Source organism: Apodemus sylvaticus, chromosome 14 (genome assembly GCF_947179515.1).
Source record: "Apodemus sylvaticus chromosome 14, mApoSyl1.1, whole genome shotgun sequence".
Lineage (NCBI taxonomy): Eukaryota > Metazoa > Chordata > Mammalia > Rodentia > Muridae > Apodemus > Apodemus sylvaticus.
In genome coordinates, this window is record NC_067485.1 from 91,052,906 (window position 1) to 91,075,735 (window position 22,830).

The 22,830-nt window shown below is 40.2% G+C and overlaps 1 protein-coding gene across 3 annotated transcripts in view; it reads left to right on the forward strand.

The window, feature by feature from the left end:
• Lyst (lysosomal trafficking regulator) overlaps positions 1–22,830 on the forward strand; it is a 196,083-nt gene that overhangs the window by 155,417 nt on the left and 17,836 nt on the right. For all 3 annotated transcript variants that reach the window (XM_052157710.1, XM_052157707.1, XM_052157708.1), the window contains 4 exons: positions 3,662–3,879; positions 8,046–8,276; positions 17,986–18,175; positions 21,012–21,148. In XM_052157710.1, the coding sequence (XP_052013670.1) occupies positions 3,662–3,879; positions 8,046–8,276; positions 17,986–18,175; positions 21,012–21,148 (776 nt within the window). The remainder of the gene's footprint in view (positions 1–3,661; positions 3,880–8,045; positions 8,277–17,985; positions 18,176–21,011; positions 21,149–22,830) is intronic.

The following is a 22,830-nucleotide window of genomic DNA, read 5'->3' on the forward strand; positions in this document are numbered from 1 at the left end:
AGCTATCTTCTGAGACTATTTGGTGAATCATTAATGCACTTCACCTATTAGTTGCCCTGGAGCTGTTTCATCATGTTGGCTATCCAAAATAACCTCAGTGTGGAGCTCCAGTGGCACACAATATGCACTACTAGTACAAAAGTGTAAGTCAAATATCAGCACCTACAGCTTGGGGTAAACACATGTGGATTTCAGTTTAGAGCTCATTTAAATGTACTGCCTGTTTTGTCTATAGTCTGTCACATACATTCCTATTATGGCTTTATGACAAGTCATCCCAATACCTAGTGACCCAAAGCAATAATAAATTTGCTATTAATTACACTTTTTGCAAGTCTAAGTCAACCAAGTGTCCTTGGTTGCATTCAGAGCTTGTGCTGATAGGGCAGAGGGAGTGGTAGATCCACAGCTCCTTTCCTTAAGTTGATCTCTGCTTTATCAGAGGTGTTCTTAAAGGAGGTTGAAAAACCTTCCATGCTCGTGGATTGGTAGGATTAATAAAGTTAAAATGCCCATCTTGCCAAAGGCAATCTACAGATTCAATGCTATTCCCATAAAAATCCCAACCCAGTTCTTCATAGAGCTAGAAAGAGCAATTCTCAAATTCATCTGGAATAACAAAAAACCCAGGATAGCTAAAACTACTCTCAACAGTAAAAGAACTTCAGGGGGATTCAATATCCCAGACTTTAAACTCTACTACAGAGCAATAGTGATAAAAACTGCATGGTATTGGTATAATATCAGGCAAGCGGATCAATGGAATAGGATTGAAGACCCAGAAATGAACCAACACACCTATGGTCACTTGGTCTTCGACAAAGGAGCTGAAAGCATCCAGTGGAAAAAATATAGTCTTTTCAACAAATGGTGCTGGTTTAATTGGAGGTCAGCATGCAGAAGAATGCGAATTGATCCATCCTTATCTCCTTGCACTAAGCTCAACTCCAAATGGATCAAGGACCTCCACATAAAACCTGACACACTGAAACTAATCGAAAAGAAACTGGGGAAGACCCTGGAGGACATGGGCACAGGGGAAAGGTTCCTGAATAGAACACCAATAGCTTATGCTCTAAGATCAAGAATTGACAAATGGGACCTCATAAAACTACAAAGCTTCTGTAAGGCAAAGGACACCGTCAAAAGGACAAAACATCAACCAACAGACTGGGAAAGGATCTTCATCAACCCTAAATCCTACAGAGGGCTAACATCTAATATATACAAAGAACTCAAGAAAGTAGAACCCAGAGAACCAAATAACCCCATTAAAAAGTGGGGCACGGAGCTAAACAAAGAATTTTCACATGAAGAACTTCAGAGAGCTGAGAAACACCTTAAGAAATGTTCAACATCATTAATAATTAGGGAACTGCAAATCAAAACAACCCTGAGATTTCACCTCACACCAGTCAGAATGGCTAAGGTCAAAAACTCAGGAGACAGCAGGTGTTGGTGAGGATGTGGAGAAAGAGGAACACTCCTCCACTGTTGGAGGGATTGCAAGATGGTGCAACCACTTTGGAAATCAGTATGGCGGTTCCTCAGAAAACTGGGCATGTCACTTCCTGAGGACCCTGTTATACCACTACTGGGCATATATCCAGATGATTCTTCAGGATGCAATAAGGACACATGCTCCACTATGTTCATAGCAGCCCTATTTGTAGTAGCCAGAAGCTGGAAAGAACCTAGGTGTCCTTCAACAGAGGAATGGATACAAAAAATGTGGTATATTTACACAATGGAGTACTATTCAGCCATTAGAAACAATGAATTCATGAAATTCTTAGACAAATGGATGGAGCTGGAGAACATCATACTAAGTGAGGTAACCCAGTCTCAAAAGATCAATCATGGTATGCACTCACTGATAAGTGGATATTAGCCTAGAAACTTTGAATACCCAGGACATAATCAACAAATTAAATGATGTCCAAAAAGAATGAAGGAGTGGCCCCTGGTTCTGCAAAGACTCAGTGCAAGAGTATAGGGGAATTCCAGAACAGGGAAGTGGGAAGGGGTGGATGGAAGAATAGGGGGACGGAAGAGGGCTTATGGGACTTGCGGGGAGTGGGGACCCAGAAAAGGGGAAATCGTTTGCAATGTAAATAAAAAATATATCAATTAAAAATGTGTAAAAAAAAAAAAAAAAAAAAAAAAAAAAAAAAAGGAGGTTGATCTGGGATTCCTCACAAACGATTTGGCTACTCATGGCTCCAAAGGCAAGTTTCCCAAGAGAGCAGGACAGAGCTGAATTACCTTTTCTAACCTAGCCTTGTCAGCCAAATAGCCACTCCTGCTTCCCTCCATCTACCAGATTCAGATTGAACAGTTAGAGTCTACCACTTGATAATGGAGAGATAAGACACCCAGAAAAGCATAGATAGAAAATATTGTAGTCTCTTATTTAAAGGTAAATAAAACAGTAATTTTATTGTTTTATTTATGGGTATGGGGGTTCTGCCTACATGTATGTCTGTACCACATGCGTACAGGACCTGCAGAGGCCAGAAGAGCATTGAATTCCCCAGGACTGGAGTTACAGACAGTTGCCAGCCTCTATTGTAGGTGCTGAGAATTGAACCCGGGTCCTTTGGAAGAACAACTAGTGTTTCTTGTTGTTGTAGTTGTTTGGTTGGTTTTGGTTTTTCAAGACAGGGTTTCTCTGCATAGTCGTGGCTGTCCTAGAACTCACTCTGTAGATCAGGCTAGCCTCAGACTCAGAGATCTACCTGCCTCTACCTCCTGAGTGCTGAGATTAAAGGCATGCACCAGCAGCAGCAGCTTACAACCACTGTTCTTAACCGTTGAATCATCTCTCCAACCCCTGCAGCCTCTTATTAAAACTGCAACTTCCTATAATGCTCCTCATGTCTTTTTCTATCAGCATTTCTCATGGTACCCTTTAGTCATCTGTTCTGAGTAATGAGTATCTCCTTGGTACCTGATGTTTAGAATGATTGTGAAGTGCCCTTGGTACCTGAAAGTTTGGAATGATTGAATTCATGGTCTCTCCCCTACACAGAGAAACCATCTGAAAAATAAAACAAGAAACAGAAACAAAACCAGAAGCTGTTTAGTTCATGTTATTATTTTTAGTAGGCTAGGAGTACTTAGAAGAGAGGACATCAAGGCAGAACTAGATATTGCCCATAAAACCAATAGACTATGACAGCTCATTCTAGGGTGGTTTCTATTTTGTAAGGAGTTTTCTAAACTACAGAATATTAATATGTATTAAATATATAGTACTCAATATATGAAAATACCAACAATCTAGAAATTCTTATACAAAGCTTTAATTTGATTTTAATCAAGTTTATAATTAAAGATATTTAAGCACTCACAGTGTTTGAAGAGTTTAGTGAGTATACTACTGAAATTTATGGGCACTGATTTTCTGCTTTTTTGTCCATCCTGTTAGAAAGTGGTCAAAGGGTAACGTTGAAAGTCCCACCTTGAATTAGCTTAGCTTCTATCCTGTCCCTATTGGTACAGAAATATGGACAGTTCATTCTTACTGTTGGGCATTTCATCTTGCTGCTTCCATTAAGAGTTACATTGCACAGTTACCTGTTTTCTAAAGTTCTTGTCACTGTGGGCTAAATGAAGCATGCATTGGCAGAGTTAAAAATTGTGTTTTAATCTTCCTTAGGTTTTGACTTTGGTGTTCGTCAGAATGGTGAACGGGTTAACCACGTCAACCTTCCTCTCTGGGCACGCAATGATCCTCGGCTGTTCATCCTTATTCACCGGCAAGCACTAGAATCTGACCATGTGTCCCAGAATATCTGTCACTGGATTGACTTAGTGTTTGGCTACAAGCAAAAGGGAAAGGCTTCTGTTCAAGCTATCAATGTTTTCCATCCTGCTGTAAGTGACTCTTTTAAGGCTGCACGCATGTGTGAGTTAGAACCTGAATATTTTAGGGTTGGTTGTTAAGGTATTTCCTTAAAATACCCAAGTCATCAAAAGAGACGGTTACACTAAGCTATACTACTCTTATGTAAGATTTTTTAGGTTTTATATTTCATCTTTTTAAAAATGTCTTAGATGCTAGCTAGGGATTCTCCAAGACTACTTCATATTTAGTGATTTACTAACCAAATGTATGGACTCAGTTTTCGCCCTGATTTATGACAGTAAAGGATTGCAAGCATAACTGACCGAAGGAAACAAAAGTGGACAAAGTTTTAGTGAAGTAAGGCACACACATACCTGATTTCTTCTATTAAACCACGAAGAACATGCTCGCTTCCTCCAGGGCCTTTCAAGTGATTTCTGCCAGGAAAGCTGTCTAGAGATTCTAGAGATTCAGAATTCATATTCTCTTTGGGAATGGTCACTTCGAAACCATCTGCCTGATGTATGCTGAAATCCCAGACTCAGAAGTAGTGCAGGTACTGAGCATGCACCACAATGTTTGCATAGTGTAGGCAGAGCCACCCAGGAAATGTCAAACCCTGAAATCTCAGCTTCCAGACACCAGCCAGAGAGGCAGCAGAGGTCTCCAAAAAGAGTGGCCAGCTGGTTGAGTTAGCTCTTTTCTGACTACTATTCTGAGTGCCTGTTACATTTTTTAAAAGCTGCATTTTTCTTCATGACAGAGACAGTACATTTGCCTTATTAGAATATATGTAATATATAACTATCAAAAAGAAGAAATATGAGAAATAACCTTTGCTTTCAGCATATACAGATAAATATCAAAACTACTTTCAAGACTTTTTCTACACCTGCATATTATTCCAGTAATTTAATATAAATTCTATTTTTTAAAATCTTTTCCCCCTGAATAATACAGTCTCAAGTATAATCTGTAAGAATAGTACAGTCATAAGGTATCATTGCAATGGCTACTGCTATCCCTATTTAAGATAGTTTCTAATTCCCTAGAAGTAGAGTTGTTGTTTATACTTGTATTAGTTTATATTGCTCCATAGTCACAGGAAGCATTTACTATGCTGGCTCTCTGGGCACAGAGTAACTAGGGTGAGTAGCACAGGGAGGTGTGGGAGGGGCAGGCTGACTGCATGTTCTAGGGAAGTCCAGTGTGATGGTGGAAGGACATGGCTGAAGGAACAGGAGGCAGAAAGGCACTGCATGCTGCCTGCTCAGTGCAGACCAACAGACCAGCTCTCACCCACTGCATGGTCTGTGGCTGCCCCAGACTTCCACTTAGCAAGGTAAATTGGTTGACCATGGGCTTGCTCTGCAGTGGTGTCTATGTAGATGTTACAGATCTGAAAGTATTTGTAACAAATAGAACTATGTTTACACCCCAAACCCTTACAAGGAATCCTTCCTCTAAGCTTATTTATAGCAGAGACACATACCCAAAGGTATGTTATTGTTCTCTGTAATTATTTTGGATACCTCCAAGGTATCCTTAGAAGGGAGAATAAAACAGTCTTATGGTAGCTCTAATAAAAGATGATTTTGAAGAGAACAGTTTTTATTTTAAGGAAAGCATTATCATTTGATTCACAAATAAGAGTTTTGCAAGAAAAGTAGTGAATCGAGGAGGAAAAATACCATTTCCTTATACCCTTCTTGGGTTCCTCGTTGGGACTCCACAACAAAGCAGAGATTAATAAGAGAACAATATGAGGACTTATCTAACACAAACTTTCCCAACAATTTGTGCTAGAGCTAATGCTAGGGAGTCTGTGATGAAATCAAAGCAATATGAGGCAAGCAGGTGAACAGCAAATAGTGAGGCCTTTGGGCTCACATCGTATACATGTGCCTTCCTCAGTCCTCAGAAGTGAGGCTGCTCCTTTCTCCATGGAAGAATGTGGTGCTACTGACCTGCTTCAGAAAATGGTAAGAAAACTCATTCTAGGTTTTATAAACAGCTTCAGGGGCAGAGCAAACGCTTCCTTACATTCATTCTTCAGCTCAGAATACTCCATATATCTTGGCACCATGTTTTAAGTAGCGCATTCTGAGCACTGTCAAGTATAAAGTAGAGGCAAAGGTCTAGGTATTCATATTTTATCCTGAAATATAACATTTAGAGCAATTGTGAATTTAAATATTAACCTCAGGAAACCCTGTCTGTATACACACTTTCACATTATCTTTTTAGTAATTTTGTTTAAAATTTATTTAGAGCCTGAAACATATGAGGTAATTCATCTAACTGTAATATTTTTCACTAAGTCTTTGAGACTTTAGTATTCTTAAATGTACACTAACCTTGAAGATTATTTAACTTCTAAAGTGCCTTGGAAATTTTATTTTGACACTTAAAAGAATGTTATATTTAGATACACATGTGAAGATTGCTGTAACTGATTAAATGCTCAAACCTGGACCATTCACAGGGGCGTGCATAGCACCAACAATAATAGCTTTAGAATAGCTATTATTTAGAATAGATAAGTACATGGAGCACATAGGACAGATTCTCAGAGGTACAGTACCAAGGAACATGCCATTTCAATAACTCACCCTGGAGCCTTCCTTGATGCTTTTTCATATTCACTGGTAGATTTCATTATGAACTCACTTACCTGTATTGCAGTATAACTTCACTTTTGCCTCTTTCCATGTATTACTTTGCGTCAAGCAGTTTCTTCAGCAATCTACCTGACATATTCTATGACTTTCTCAGGCCTTAAAGTTGAAATGTTTTATAAACACACCTAATTAGTCATATATTAGTCAGACAAAATATATGATTTTGTTCACATTCAGAAATATTGGTTATTATTGTCTGATCCTAGTGAAACCAGTAAGGCTAAGATAACCTGATCAGAAACATTTTTTTCCTTTTTTTTTTTTTATTATTTTCTATATTCTTTGTTTACATTCCAAATGATTTTCCCTTTCCTGGGTCCCCCCTCCCTATAAGTCTCATAAGCCCTCTTCCCTCCACCAGTTCCCCAGTCAACCCCCTCCTACTTCTCTGTCCTGGTACTCCCCTACAATGCTGCATCAAGCCTTTCCAGGACCAGGGCCCTCTCTTTCCTTCTTCTTGGGAATGATTTGATATGTGAGTTGTGTCTTGGGTATTCAGAGCTTCTGGGCTTATCAGTGACTGCATTCCATGTGTGTTCTTTTGTGAATGAGTTACCTCACTTAGGATGATATTTTCCAGTTCCAACCATTTGCCTACAAATTTCATGAATGCATTGTTTTTAATTGCTGAGTAGTATTCCATTGTGTAAATACACCACATTTTCTGTATCCATTCCTCCATTGAAGGACATCTGGGTTCTTTCCAGCTTCTGGCTATTATAAATAAGGCTGCTATGAACATAGTGGAGCATGTGTCCTTATTGCATGCCAGGAATCCTCTGGGTATATGCCCAGGAGTGGTATAGCAGGGTCATCTGGAAGTGCCATGTCCAGTTTTCTGAGGAATTTCCAGAGTGGTTGTACCAACTTGCAACCCCACAAGCAGTGGAGGAGTATTCTTCTTTCTCCACATCCTCGCCAACACCTGCTGTCTTCTGAGTTTTTAATCTTAGCCAATCTGACTGGTGTGAGGTGAAATCTCAGGATTGTTTTGATTTGCATTTTCCTAATGACTAATGATGTTGAACATTTCTTAAGGTGCTTCTCAGTCATTTGAAGTTCTTCAGGTGAAAATTCTTTGTTTAGCTCTGTACTCCATTTTTTTAATAGGGTTGTTTCTCTGGGGTCTAACTTCTTGAATTCTTTGTATATATTGGATTTTAGCCCTCTGTTGGGGTGTATTGTTGGTTTAGATCTTTTCCCAATTTGTCGGTTGCTGTTTTGTCCTTTTGACAGTGTTTGCCTTACAGAAACTTTTTAATTTTATGAGGTCCCATTTGTCAATTCTTGATCTTAGAGCATAAGCTATTGGTGTTCTGTTCAGGAACTTTCCCCCTGTGCCCATGTCCTCAAGAGTCTTCCCCAGTTTCTTTAATCAGAAACATTTTTAAATCATTTGCATTCAAAATAGAGTGCCTGTTACTTAAAAATTGAAACAAGTTTTCTTTTCAACATTATAACTAATTCTACCATTACACTGCTTAAGTCATATTCTTGGACTGTCTTCTCTACAGACATATTTTGGAATGGATGTCTCTGCAGTTGAAGATCCAGTGCAGAGAAGGGCTTTAGAAACCATGATAAAAACCTATGGGCAGACTCCGCGTCAGTTGTTCCACACAGCTCATGTCAGCCGACCTGGAGCCAAGCTCAACATCGAAGGGGAGCTTCCAGCAGCTGTTGGCTTGTTAGTACAGTTTGCTTTCAGAGAGACCCGAGAACCAGTCAAGGAAATCACTTATCCGGTATGTTATTTTGATTTCAGTAAAATTCAGCAAAAGTTGATTGAATGCCTGCCATGACCCCCATATAGCTAAGGGGATACAGACATGAACACATGTCTGGCCACACTAGGGTAAGCATCAGCCAGTGCAAGACAAATAGGGGCAGCCAGAGCAATGGCCTGTGTGTACCAGAAGCTGGCTGCATCAGTGATGTGGAGAGCATGCCTTGCAAGTCCAAGGAAAAGAAGTATTGATTGGGACAGACAGGAGCTGTCTTCCACTGCACAGAAGGGTTATTACCAGGGAAAGCCTCATCAAACAGACTTCTAAATAGGATTGAGCAAATAAAAAGGGGCCAGCTGGTACCTATGTAAGTGGCACCGCTGGGTCTGACAGCTATCTTCAATCAAAAGCACTAACGAGAAGTATGTCCTCAGATCATAGTAATGGGAAATACTGTCTCTAAAAATAGAAGGTGAGCATAATTTTTCTTTACAATTGGAAACTAAAGGAAGCAGACCTTAAAAGGAAAAAGAATTTTAGCCGTCACTTAAGTTCACCATATAGAAGTAGCATAAAATACTTGAACTTAAATTGTAAAATGTTGCAAAGTGTTTATAGAAGGGAGGCCAATGAAAATAAAAAGGGAAGGGAAGAGACCTTGAGCATCAATCAAGCAGTATACCTCAAGTGCACTGATCTGTGGTCCACTGTCAGTGAAGAGTTCTCACAGACCTTGCTTTGATATTTTTGGTAAGGATATTGCTTAAATATCTTATAACTGTAGATGTAAATTTTTCATACTATAGCTCACATCTGTGAGTTTTGCATTTTAAATGCAAACAGAACCCATTCTATTAATAGAGTTTTTAAATGCTCATGAGTCATATTAGCCATTACCAGAGTTGTTATTTTTAACTATAATACATTATTTTAACATGTCAGAACAATATAACAATATATTCCTGAAATGTAATAAATTCCATTTAATTTACTACTATACATATTGCTAATTAATGAGTAAGATGTTGGTTTTAGGGGTTTGTTTGGGTGATTTTGGTGTTTTGAAATGGTCTCACTGTTTGGTTTTTGAGACTGTCTCACCCAGACCAGTTTAGAGCTGAAGAGTCTCCAGTGCTCTGGATTGCCTTCTTCTCCTAGTGCTAGATTCTGTGCCTGACCTATGCTCAGTGCTATTTAACTCTTTAAGGCTGATGTGTGTAAAAGCATCAGGCAGTCTGTCTGCTGGCAGTGAGTCCCACCCTTCTTCCTCATTCCCACTATAGGACCTTTGCATTAACTGTATCCTACACTGACTCATCCCCACATACAGCCCATTTGGCTCTCTCATTTCAGAAAGGCCTCTCTGTTCACAGAGCCCGTCCTGAGAGTCTTCCCTGACCCCATATATAAACCAGCATCTCTGTTGTTCTCAATCTTCTTCTCTGTTTTGCTTTATAACACTTTCATGCCTAATATACATGTAAGTTCTTGTTTAGTTTGTCTCTCTATCCTATCTGAATGCAGCGGCATTGGAAAGGGTGTTGTCTGACTTGCTCATTACTGTGTCCGCAGTTCCTCAGACTGTGCTTGGCACACAGTGGGCATCCACTATTTTACTACAAATAAAATCTATGATTAACTTTATTTTATTCGATATATTTTTTATTTACATTTCAAATGATTTTCCCTTTTCAGGTCCCCCACTCCCCGAAAGTCCCATAAGCCCTCTTATCTCCCCCTGTTCTCCCACCCACCCCTTCCCACTTCCCTGTTCTGGTTTTACCCTATACTGCTACACTGAGTCTTTCCAGAACCAGGGGCCACTCCTCTGTTCTTCTTGTACCTCATTTGATGTGTGGTTTATGTTTTGGGTATTCAAATTTTCTAGGCTAATATCCACTTATTAGTGAGTGCATACCATGATTGATCTTTTAAGACTGGGTTACCTCACTTAGTATGATGTTCTCCAGCTCCATCTATTTGCCTAAGAATTTCATGAATTCATTGTTTCTTTTTTTTTTTTTTCTTTTTTCTTTTTTTTTTTTGGTGTTAAAGGTTTTCTTTTTTTTTATTCGATATATTTTTTTATTTACATTTCAAATGACTTCCCCTTTTCTAGCCCCCCACTCCCCGAAAGTCCCCTAAGCCCCCTTCTCTCCCCCTGTCCTCCCACCCACCCCTTCCCACTTCCCCGTTCTGGTTTTGCCAAATACTGCTTCACTGAGTCTTTCCAGAACAAGGGGCCACTCCTCCTTTCTTCTTGTACCTCATTTGATGTGTGGATTATGTTTTGGGTATTCCAATTTTCTAGGTTAATATCCACTTATTAGTGAGTGCATACCATGATTCACCTTTTGAGTCTGGGTTACCTCACTTAGTATGATGTTCTCTAGCTCCATCCATTTGCCTAAGAATTTCATGAATTCATTGTTTCTAATGACTGAATGTACTCCATTGTGTATATATACCACATTTTTTGCATCCATTCTTTCATTGAGGGATACCTGGGTTCTTTCCAGCTTCTGGCTATTATAAATAGGGCTGCTATGAAAATAGTGGAGCACGTATCCTTATTACCTGCTGGGGAATCCTCTGGGTATATGCCCAGGAGTGGTATAGCAGGATCCTCCGGAAGTAATATGCCCAGTTTTCTGAGGAACTGCCAGACTGATTTCCAGAGTGGTTGTACCAGTTTGCAAGCCCACCAGCAGTGGAGGAGTGTTCCTCTTTCTCCACATCCTCGCCAACACCTGCTGTCTCCTGAATTTTTAATCTTGGCTATTCTGACTGGTGTAAGGTGAAATCTCAGGGTTGTTTTGATTTGCATTTCCCTAATGACTAATGAAGTTGAGCATTTTTCTAAGATGCTTCTCTGCCATCCGAATTTCTTCAGGTGAAAATTCTTTGTTTATCTCTGTACCCCATTTTTAATAGGGTTATTTGGTTTTCTGGGGTCTAACTTCTTGAGGTCTTTGTATATATTGGATATTAGCCCTCTATCTGATGTAGGGTTGGTGAAGATCTTTTCCCCATTTGTTGGTTGCTGATTTGTCCTTTTGATGGTGTCCTTTGCCTTACAGAAACTTTGTAATTTTATGAGGTCCCATTCGTCAATTCTTGATCTTAGAGCATAAGCTATTGGTGATCTCTTGAACTTTTCCCCTCTGCCCATGTCCTCAAGGGTCTTCCCCAGTTTCTTTTCTATTAGCTTCAGAGTGTCTGGCTTTAGGTGGAGATCTTTGATCCATTTGAAGTTGAGCTTAGTACAAGGAGAAAAGGATGGATCAATTCGCATTCTTCGGCATAATGACCTCCAGTTGAACCAGCACCATTTGTTGAAAAGGCTCTCTCTTTTTCAATGAATGTTTTCAGCTCCTTTATCGAGGATCAAGCGGCCATAAGTGTGTGGGTTCGTTTCTGGATCTTCAATCCTGTTCCATTCATCCATCTGCCTGTCACTGTAACAGTACCATGCAGTTTTTAACACTATTGCTCTGTAGTATTGCTTGAGGTCAGGGATACTGATTCCCCCAGAATTTCTTTTGTTGTTGAGAATAGTTTTAGCTATCCTGGGTTTTTTGTTATTCCAGATGAATTTGAGAATTGCTCTTTCTAACTCTATAAAGAACTGAGTTGGGATTTTGATGGGTATTGTGTTGAATCTGTATATTTATTTTGGCAAAATGGCCATTTTAACTATATTAATCCTGCCGATCCATGATCATGGGAGATTTGTCCATTTTTTGAGGTCTTCTTCCATTTCCTTCTCCAGAGTCTTGAAGTTCTTGTCATACAAATCTTTCACATGTTTGGTAAGAGTCACCCCAAGGTACTTTATACTGTATGTGGCTATTGTGAAGGGGGTCATTTCCCTAATTTCTTTCTCAGCCTGCTTATCCTTTGAATATAGGAAGGCTACTGATTTGCTTGAGTTGATTCTATAACCTACCACTTTGCTGAAGCTGTTTATCAGTTGTAGGAGTTCTCTAGTGGAGTTTTTTGGGTCACTTAGGTAGACTATCATATCATCTGCAATAATGATAGTTTGACTCCTTCCTTTCCAATTTGTATCCCTTTGACCTCCTTATGTTGTCTAATTACCCGAGCTAGTACCTCAGGTACAATATTGAAAAGATAAGGAGAGAGGGGGCAGCCCTGTCTAGTCCCTGATTTTAGTGGGATTGCTTCAAGTTTCTCTCCATTTAGTGTGATGCTGGCTACCAGTTTGCTGTATATTGCTTTTACTATGTTTAGGTATGGGCCTTGAATTCCTGTTCTTTTCAAATAAGCATGAAAGGATGCTGAATTTTGTCGAATGCTTTTTCAGCATCCAATGAAATGACCATGTCGTTTTTTTCTTTGCGTTTGTTTATGTAGTAGATTGCATTGATGGATTTCCATATATTGAACCAACTCTGCAGCCCTGGGATAAAGCCTACTTGATCATGGTGGATGATCCTTTTGATGTGTTCTTGGATTCGGTTGGCAAGAATTTTATTGAGTATTTTTGCATCGATGTTCATAAGGGAAATTGGTCTGAAGTTCTCTTTCTTTGTTGGATCTTTGTGTGGCTTTGGTATCAGCGTAATTGTGGCTTCGTAGAAGGAGTTGGGTAGTGTTCCTTCTGTTTCTATTTTGTGGAATAGTTTGAAGAGTATTGGTGTTAACTCTTCTTTGAAGGTCTGATAGAATTCTGCACTGAAACCATCTGGTCCTGTGCTTTTTTTGGTTGGAAGACTTTCTATGACTCCTTCTATTTCTTTAGGCATTATGGGACTGTTTAGATGGTCTAGTTGGGTATATTGTGCCTTCATTTTCATTAAATTCTAAAAAGTCTCTGATTTATTTCTTTATTTCTTTTTTGGCCAAGGTGTCATTGAGTAGAGTATTGTTCAGCCTCCATGTGTATGTGGGATTTCTGCTGTTTTTGTTGCTATTGAAGACCACTCTTATTCCATAGTGATCCGATAGGATTCATGGGATTATTTCAATCTTCTTATATTTGTTGAGGTCTGTCTTATGAACAATTATATGGATTTTGGAGAAGGTACAATGAGGTCCTGAGAAAAAGGTATTTTCTTTTGCTTTAGGGTGAAATGTTCTATTAATATCAGTCAAATCCAATTGGTCCAAAGCTTCAATTAGTTTTACTGTGTCCCTGCTTAGTTTCTGTTTTCCTGATTGGTCCATTGAGGATAGTGGAGTGTTGAAGTCACCCACAATTATTTTGTTAGGTGCAATGTGTGCTTTGAGCTTTAGTAAAGTTTCCTTTACAAATGAGGGTACCCTTGCATTCGGCGCATAGATGTTCAGAATTGAAAGTTCTTCTTGGTGGATTTTTCCTTTGACCAGCAAGAAGTGTCCCTCAGTGTCTCTTTTTATGACTTTAGGTTGAAACTCAATTTTATCTGATATTAGAATGACTACTCCAGCTCGTTTCCCGAGACCATTGGCTTGTAAAATTGTCTTCCAGCCTTTTACTCTGAGGTAGTTTTTGTCTTTGACACTGAGGTGTGTTTCCTGTATGCAGCAAAATGTCGGGTCCTGTTTCCTTATCCAGTGTGTTAGTCTATGTTTTTTTATTGGGGAATTGAGTCCATTGATGTTAAGAGATATTAAGGAATAGTGATTATTACTTCCTGTCATTTTTTATGTTATTTTTATATTTGAGTGGTTATCTTCTTTTGGGTTTGATGAAAGAAGGTTACTGTCTTACTTTTTCCAGGGTGTAGTTTCCCTCTTTGTATTGGAGTTTTCCTCCTATTATTCTTTGTAGAGCTGGGTTTGTGGAAAGATATTGTGTAAGTTTGGTTTTGTTATGGAATATCTTGCTTTCTCCATCTATGGTGCTAGAAAGTTTTGCTGAGTATAGTAGTCTTGGCTGACATTTGTGTTCTTTTAGAGTCTGCATGATATCTGCCCAGGATCTTCTAGCTTTCTTGGTCTCTGGTGAGATGTCTGGTGTGATCCTGATAGGTCTTCCTTTATATGTTACTTGGCCTTTTTCTCTTACTTCCTTTAATATTCTTTCTTTGTTTAGTACATTTGGGGTTTAGATTATTATGTGATGGGAGGTATTTCTGCTCAGGTCCAGTCTGTTTGGAGTTCTGTAGGCTTCTTGTATATTCATGGGCATCTCTCTCTTTAAGTTAGGAAAGTTTTCTTCCATAATTTGCTGATATTTGTTGAAGATATTTGCTGGCCCTTTAAGTTGTACATCTTCACTCTCATCTATACCTATAATCCTTAGGTTTGGTCTTCTCATTGTGTCCTGGATTTCCTGGATGTTCTGGGATACAAGCTTTTTGCATTTTGCATTTTCTTTGACTGTTGAGTCAATGGTTTCTATAGTATCTTCGGCATCTGAGATTCTTTCTTCCATCTCTTGTATTCTGTTGTTTATATTTGCATCTATGGCCCCTGATTTTTTCTCAAGGTTTTCTATCTCCAAAGTTGTCTCCCTTTGTGATTTCTTAGTTGTTTCTACTTCTGTTTTTAGATCCAGGATGGTTTTGCTCAGTTCCTTCATTTGTTTGTTTGTGTTTTCCTTTAATTCTTTAAGAGATTTTTGTGTTTCCTCTTTCATGACTTCTGCCATTTTACTCACGTTCTCCTGCATTTCTTTAAGTCTTTTTTGAGTTTCTTCTTTATTGGCTTCTATCTCTTGAGCCTTATTCTCCTGAATTTCTTTAAGTGATTTTTGTGTTTCCATTATACGGGTTTCTAGCTTATTCATGTTCCCCTGTATTTCTTTAAGAGATTCATTTATGTCCTTTTTGTGTTCTTCTAGCAGCATCATGACCAGTGATTTTAAATCCAAATCTTGTTTTTCTGGAGTGTTGGAGTATCCAGGACTTGATGTTGTTGGAGAGTTTGGTTCAGACGCTGCCATATTGCCTAGATTTCTGTTAGTAGCGTTCCTATGTTTGCCCTTTGCCATCTTGTTATCTCTGAAGTTAGTTGGTCTTGTCTCTGGCTGATGTTTGAGCCTCCTGTGAGGCTGTAGGGCTATTTCCGCAACACTGGATGGCTGGGTTTCCCCTGTCACAGATTGCTGATGTGCTGACCTCCTCTTGGGTGCCCTTGGAGCCCTAGTGTGCCTTGCCCCTGATTGTGTCTGTGAACCAGGTGGTGCCCATTTGCTCTTTCAGGGATTGCTGATGGTGTATGCTGCGGGGACCTTTTCTGCAACAATCTGCAGAGTGTTGATCACTGCCAGGAGACTGCTCCCCCAATCTCATTGGTGCACACAAGGCTAGCCTAGCTGCTCAGGCCCTGAGTCTAGGCAAAAGCCTGGCAGGCTTAGGCCTGAGCAATGTTCGCCTCAAGCTATGACTGTTAACTGGTTCTGTCTGGTAGCCAAGATGGCAGTGTGTGCAGGCTCCCTGAAAGTGCATGGAGAGTCTGCCTGGCTGGGTTGGCACACAGATGACCCACCGGGCAGTCCAGGGCCTGGGTGCAAATCAACGCCTGGTGGGTTTAGACCCCTGCTATGTTAGCCTCGGGCTATGACTATTAGCCGGCTTTGCCTGCTAGAACTCTCTGGCATCCTGTAGCCAAAATGGTGGCTTGCGCGCGCTGGGACAGACAGCCAGGCAAAGAACCTCCTGGCCGGGTTGGTACACCTTTCCTCCCCCCCCCCACACACACACACACACAATAGCTCAGGGCCTGGGTGCAGAGCCAAGATGGTGGAATATCTCTCGTAACTGACTGGCGGGAGGCAGAGTTCTGATGTGGCTTCAGAGCGGTGAAAGGCACTGTAACTCCACCACTGCTTGCAGCCTGGCTGGCCAGCGATGTTCAGTGGTAGCGGGCGCAGGGCCTGCCAGGACCCTGTCACCTTGGTTCCCCTGCTGATGTCCCTTCCGCTGGACTCTATGATTAACTTTAACAGTCCATGGCAGAACTATCTCAGGAAGAGCTCCTGCTAGTTTTCAACTTTTCCTTGATGGCTCTTGGTGTATGCCACATCTTTTCTTTGCTTGAACCACAGTGGGATCTCCCACACAGTCCTGCACCATGGCCTTCAGGTCGCAGCTCCTCCAGCTCTGACACACATCAGCAATGCTGTGCTGAGGAAGGCCCTCCACACAGTCCAGCTGCACGTATGTGAACTTCAGCTCATTATAGAAGCTAGAGCTGTATGAACAGAACTTAGAAAAGGCACTCTTCTCTTAGGCATATAGTACAGTGTAAAACACTTAGCCATTATACGATGGTCAGTGATTGTGTACAACTTAAAATGGTTAGCTTTGTATATTACTGAAAAAAGCTTAAACTCTGCCATTCATATGAGAGAAATTTTTAGGCAAGGAATTATGAATGACCAGTCATAACTAGAGTCCAACATCAGTATAGATAGGCTGACAGCTTTCCAAAGGAAACCTGTTTTCAAAATACCAGTGTTAGCCTCTCTCTTCCCACAGGAGCGGTCCTGCTGCTTAGCCCTCTCTGCCATGCCACTTAACACTGCATATTACTTTGTCCCCTAAGTGGTCTAAATAAGAAGAGATAGAGCACTGACTGTCATGCATTTTAAACAATAGTATGTAGGTCAAAAGTGCCTGTTCATTCAGATGGAAAAATGAGAGAAGCAAAGTAAAATGAAGAGTATTTGGTGTTTTTATGGAAACAACTGGAATTTTTAGTATGTTGCTGGTCAAGGGTGGTTGCGACAGTTATCTTCATTAGATTTGTGTAGCATTTCCTCTGTAATTCGAAAACAGAAAACTAAACTTTTAAATGTCTAAAACAGAGGAAGTCTGTTAATAAGAGATTAATAGAGTTTAACATTCAAAAAGATAGTGGAAGAATAAAGTTTTGGGGGAAAAACTCTGAGGGCTGTTTTCTGCCCTTCCTGGATCTTCTTGATAATTGTTTTTACTTGGATGGAGGAAGGGCTGTGGTATCTGTTCATGGCAGGTGTGTTGCTATCCTTGCTACAGTCTTCATGTTCACAGCCTGCAGCTCCTGAAGCCCAATTCTTTCTCTGTTTCCATTGGACAACCCTGTTTTCTTTAGGATTTATTAGCAATCTCTGGAGCCCTGAGTGCTTTAGCCTTCTCAGTATACTCCATTACTAAACTCTGAACATCCACTGAGAACTGCTACGATCAAGCAAGGGTCTCTGGTTCCAAAACTTGTAGCTAAATGAGCTCTTCTGTGCTCATATGTTTTCATTTCTGTTCTATGTAGATGTATCTTGTCACCAACTTTAGATATTTTAGCAAGCCTAAAAGAAATGTGTCTAGATAAACTTTATTTTCTTTGCTTGAATTTCAAATTTGAATTAATATCATGCAGGCTGGAGAGATGGCTGAGTGGGTAAGGGCACTGACTGCTTTCCAGAGGTTCTGCGTTCAATGCCCAGCAACCACATAGTGGCTCACAACCATCTGTAATGAGATTTGATGCCCTCTTCTGGAGTGTCTGAAGACAGCTACAGTATACTCATAAATAAAATAAAATAAAAAAATCTTAAAATTAAAAATAAAGAATATCAGGCAATTCCATTCAAGCTATGTCAGAACCACTGAACAAAAATCAAATAAGAAGCAAACATTTCTATGTGGTAAACATGGAGAAGTAAAATTCATAGCATAATTCTCTCAAAGAGTTTATAACCTAATTACCTTCTGTTTAGAATTTGTATTGTAATTAATAATCTCATAACCTTTTATTTATAAGGCTTTATTTTTTTATTCTTGACTTTCTTTGGTTTTAGAGCCCTTTGTCATGGATAAAAGGCTTGAAGTGGGGGGAGTACGTAGGTTCCCCCAGTGCTCCAGTACCTGTGGTCTGCTTCAGCCAGCCTCACGGAGAAAGATTTGGTTCCCTGCAGGCACTGCCCACTAGAGCCATCTGTGGTTTATCCCGAAACTTCTGTCTTCTGATGACCTACAGCAAGGAGCAAGGTAATGTTAACCATAGTGAGGGTCTTTGATAAGACATAGCTGTGCCTAGCTCACCTGCACTGTGCCTTGTTTGACTTCTAAAGCTGCACAGTCTTTGCTGAAAAGCTCTGTCCAGAATTGTGGTTACTTATGCAAACTAGGCCTTAAAGTGTAGTACATTAAAGAGTGAAAATTAAATGCAGTAGTGCCATTTAAAATGAAAGGAGTTCGAGGGAGTTGAGAACAAATGTCTGTGCTCCCAGGATGAAAGCATTGTCAGGGAATGAACTCAGGACCATCATGAGAACAGTCAGCGCTCTCAACCTCTGAGCTGTCTCTGGAGTCCCGGAAAATCATTTCTTAAGGAAAAAAAAAAAAGAGCAGCCAAACGATGGCACACATCTGTAATCCCAGAAAGTCAAGATATGGAGGCAGGACCAATAGGAGTTCAGAGTCACCTTCACCTATAAAGCAAGTTTAATGCCTGCCTAGACCATAGGGAAGCTCATCTCAAAAAAAGTGTGGGGCTGAGAGATGGCTCCATGGGGAGAGCATTGACTGCTCTTCAGAGGACCCAGGTTCAGTTTTCAGCGCCCGAATTGCTGCTAACAATATACGTATTACATGCCTTGACACAGGCATGTCTACATACATACATACATACATACATACCTTTATACAACACACAAAATAAATAAAAAAATTTAAAAAAAAGGAAGCAGTGTCAGTCTAATTGAAACATACACATTCAAATTCTTAATCCCCAAGATGGGCAGATTCATTTAACAGACAGATTTGGTGCTCTAGAAGATGCAACTGTGGGTTTAAACACACAGGGAGGGAGAAGTATCAACACATGTCCTAAAAGCAGCTCTTGTAGTTCCCTCCTCCAGCTCAGCATCCATGAAATGTGTACAAGGACTATGTGGTATGTATCATTATTTCAGATGTCACCTAGACACTGAAGAACTGAGGGCATGTTCTACTTACCAGCCCCTCTGTCCTTCCTGCTGACATCCTCTAGGGTAGAGTCTCTCCTGCTTGGCCTAAGATGAAAATGAATGGCTGAGGATACTCCTGCTCTCGTGAGGTTGCTGAAGACTAGCCTACCATCTGTGGTTCTTTTAAGCTTCCTCTGTCAGCACCCTTATCACGCAGCATTAAGGATTTAAATGTGTCTCAGATAATTTTCAGCCTATTGCATTTTATCACTAAGTCCCAGGCCCTTAATGTGCCTTGAGAGCCATGTTCATTCTGTAAACTCTCAGTAGAGTGGGCTTGGGTGTGGGTACAGAAATAATTACACTGTAACCTCTAGAAGTACAGCTCCTTATTTGTATTTAAGCTCTGCTATTTACTACTGGTGTGGCCTTGAGAATGTTACTTGAGGCTTTCTAGATACTGGTTTTGATCTATAAAAAGTAGGAATAACAAATGACTTCCTCACAGCATGATTTATTGTGAAGATTCAAAATTGTGTATAAAAATGATTAGCATAGGGCCTGGATCATTATAAGTATTAATACTTACAAGAATCTATTAGATTTTAACCATCCTGAACCAAATATTGTCACTGTTCACTGCTTTGAGTTAAACCATAATAGGAAGCACCACAGAAGCATCACAGAGAGCATTGACTGACAACTGACTACACCTTGCAGATGAGGGTTGAGAGTCCTGATTGCAACTGGATGTGTTGAGTGCTAATATGTAAATAGCATGGCTCTGAATGGTTATCTATCATAATAGACAGCTGCACAAAATATACTTAATGATCATAAGACCAGTGGTTCACTCTCTTGGGAACTGTGCCTCAGAACTGCCTAAGGCTCTCTTATCAAGTACATTTTGTTCCATTCACAGTGCCTTAGGAACCTTTAGGGCTTGAGTCCAGATGTACATGTACCCAAACTGCAATTTTCCTCACAAGCTCCTTCTCAAAATCCACTGTTCCATTAGATAAAGTTTCTTTCTCTAAAACAACAAAGGAAAATAAGTCTAATTAATTGATCATCAACCACAGATGATCTTTAGTTCTGAGTCAAGTAAGTCACAGACAGAACACCCCTGAAAAAGACGACATTCCCACTGGTAGGTCCAGTGTCAGCTTGGTACACTGAGCATTCTCAGACTCATGACATAAGCTCATATGTAGTGGAGTTTGTATTTTGTGAGCATATTCTCAGTTCTTTTGTTATAAAACTAATGCCTATATTTGACTATTAAAAAAAAGACCCTCTGAATTGTATTTCAGTGTGCTGCTAATTCATCTAAAAACTTGTTTATCCACATGTTGTGTGTTTTCTTGCTGTGCTTACTGTAATAGCACATGTAGAGACAACAGAAAGTCCGGAGAAAGAACAAGAATGTCCAAGTCTTTATGCCCAATATGGGCATATTAAAAACAGAGCAAAGACCAAAACCCCTGGAGAGGTAGTGTGCTGTGCCAGATCTTACAGCTAACCAGAGTGAATCTATGGCTCAGGAAAGGATGGCTTCTCCCCAGCAGAGTGCGCCTCCGGTATTCAAAGATGTCCACACTGACTCCTCAGCACTAGATATCTAGAATGTTACTTAACAAGTATATAGTTCATATTTCACTTTTAAAGAAAAAGAATCTCAGAGCATGGATAGAATAAGCTTTATTATTGTTGCCTTTAAAAAATTTTATCTGAGAAGATAATTCCACCCTTAGGACTAAAGCCAAGACTATTCTATCTCAGGCAGATAAGGATATATTGCCTGAAAAGAGTATATATTCTGCTTTATAAATGTCAGCCCTTAACTTGCTGTTGTCTGAGGTTAAAGCTATGATACAGTACTGACAACTAGATACTTGGTTTTCCCTTCTGTTGAGGTGTGAGAAGCATGAACAACACAGATATCCAGTGGTCTGCTATCCTAAGCTGGGGATATGCTGACAACATTCTACGGTTGAAAAGTAAACAGAGTGAGCCACCAATCAACTTCATACAGAGTTCACAACAGCACCAGGTAAAGTTAGGTATAAGGATTGTATGCTGATTAAGTTTATGTCTTGGGAAGGAATAAAGGAATCCAGCTGACACTGCTCTACTTAAATGCCAGCCCAGAAGCTGCTATATGCAGTGCTTATAGCTGTCATAATCCCTGCTCATCTGATTAGGTCTCACAGTTTGGTTTTTGCCTATTTCTTCATTGGGAGAGTTTGCCCGGAGCCTACTGTTTCAGCAAATAAGCTTCTTTCATCTTGGGCCCATTTGGCTTTGCAACTAGGTCGTTTTCTGTAACCATAGTATCATCTTTGTTACCTGGTTTTTCCTAAATAGCCCAGTATCTGATGAAACAAGAGGACACTGGGCCTCATCTCCTGGAGCTGTGTTGAGCTCCCAGGAGCTAGATAGTCACTGACTTTGACAGATAACTTGGCTTCTCCAAACTAGAGTGTCATTCCGCCTCTTTAAAACTGGGTTTATCCAGTTTATGTTGATGCCTCAAAAGACTGTTATGAATATATTGCCGATGTTTATAAAATTTGTGTGCTATGCATATCCAATAGATACATGGTACTTCTGCAGCCATCTTAGGCTCTGAATTAAACATACACCCACCTTCTATCTCTCTCCATCTTTCCACGGGGAGCTTTCTGAGCATTATCTGACTTCTCTTCCCTGGCCTGTGAAACACCCACTACCTATTCATGTGTGTTGACATGCTCCCATCCCTAGAATCCTAGAAGCTGGATAACTACTCTGAGAATGGTTGGAAGCAAACCAACTGTACTGGCTAGTTTTGTGTGTCAACTTGACACAGGCTGGAGTTATCACAGAGAAAGGAGCTTTAGTTAGGGAAGTGCCTCCATGAGCTCCAGCTGTGGGACATTTTCTCAATTAGTGATCAAGTGGGGAGGGCACCTTGTGGGTGGTTCCACCTTTAGGCTGGTGCTTTTGGGCTCTATAAGAGAGCAGGCTGAGCAAGCCAGGGGAAGCAAGCCAGTAAGAAACATCCCTCCATGGCCTCTGCATCAGCTCCTGCTTCCTGACCTGCTTGAGTTCCAGTCCTGACTTCCTTTAGTGACGAACTGCAACGTGGAAGTATAAGCTCAATAAACCCTTTCCTCCCCAACTTGCTTCTTGGTCATGATGTTTGAGCAGGAATAGAAACCCTGACTAAGACACCAACAATGGCCATGCCATGTTGTTTGCTACTGGTCTTGCCCAGAGGATAAAGGGACTAAGAAAAGCAACCTTATTACAAATGCTGATAAGATTTTTTTGTTTTAAATCATATTGGAGCATTTTATGCAAATAGAAATATGTATCCAACACAAGCAGGTGATGATAAATCATAAGAAATCTGGCAGTGTAATTAATCGCAAATGTGTATACAAAATTAGTGAAAACACAAAAACCATACTCCAGAATAAGTGTTCCCTTTGCTGCCTTCTTTATGGAATTGTCATGAATTGCAAGGGGAAAGAACACAGAGTGGGAGTTAGACGTGTAATATATCCTCCCTCTGCAAATATGGTGACAATTATAATCATGACTAGGAGTAGTTCAGCTCTTTGAATGTAGTGCTTGGCATCAACTACTGTTAAGTAGAGGCTGTAAGGCCACATGGAGAACTGGGCCAAACTTGAATGGTACTTCCATGCTTGAGAATGAAGAATTTTGTACCAAAAGAGTAATCCTTCT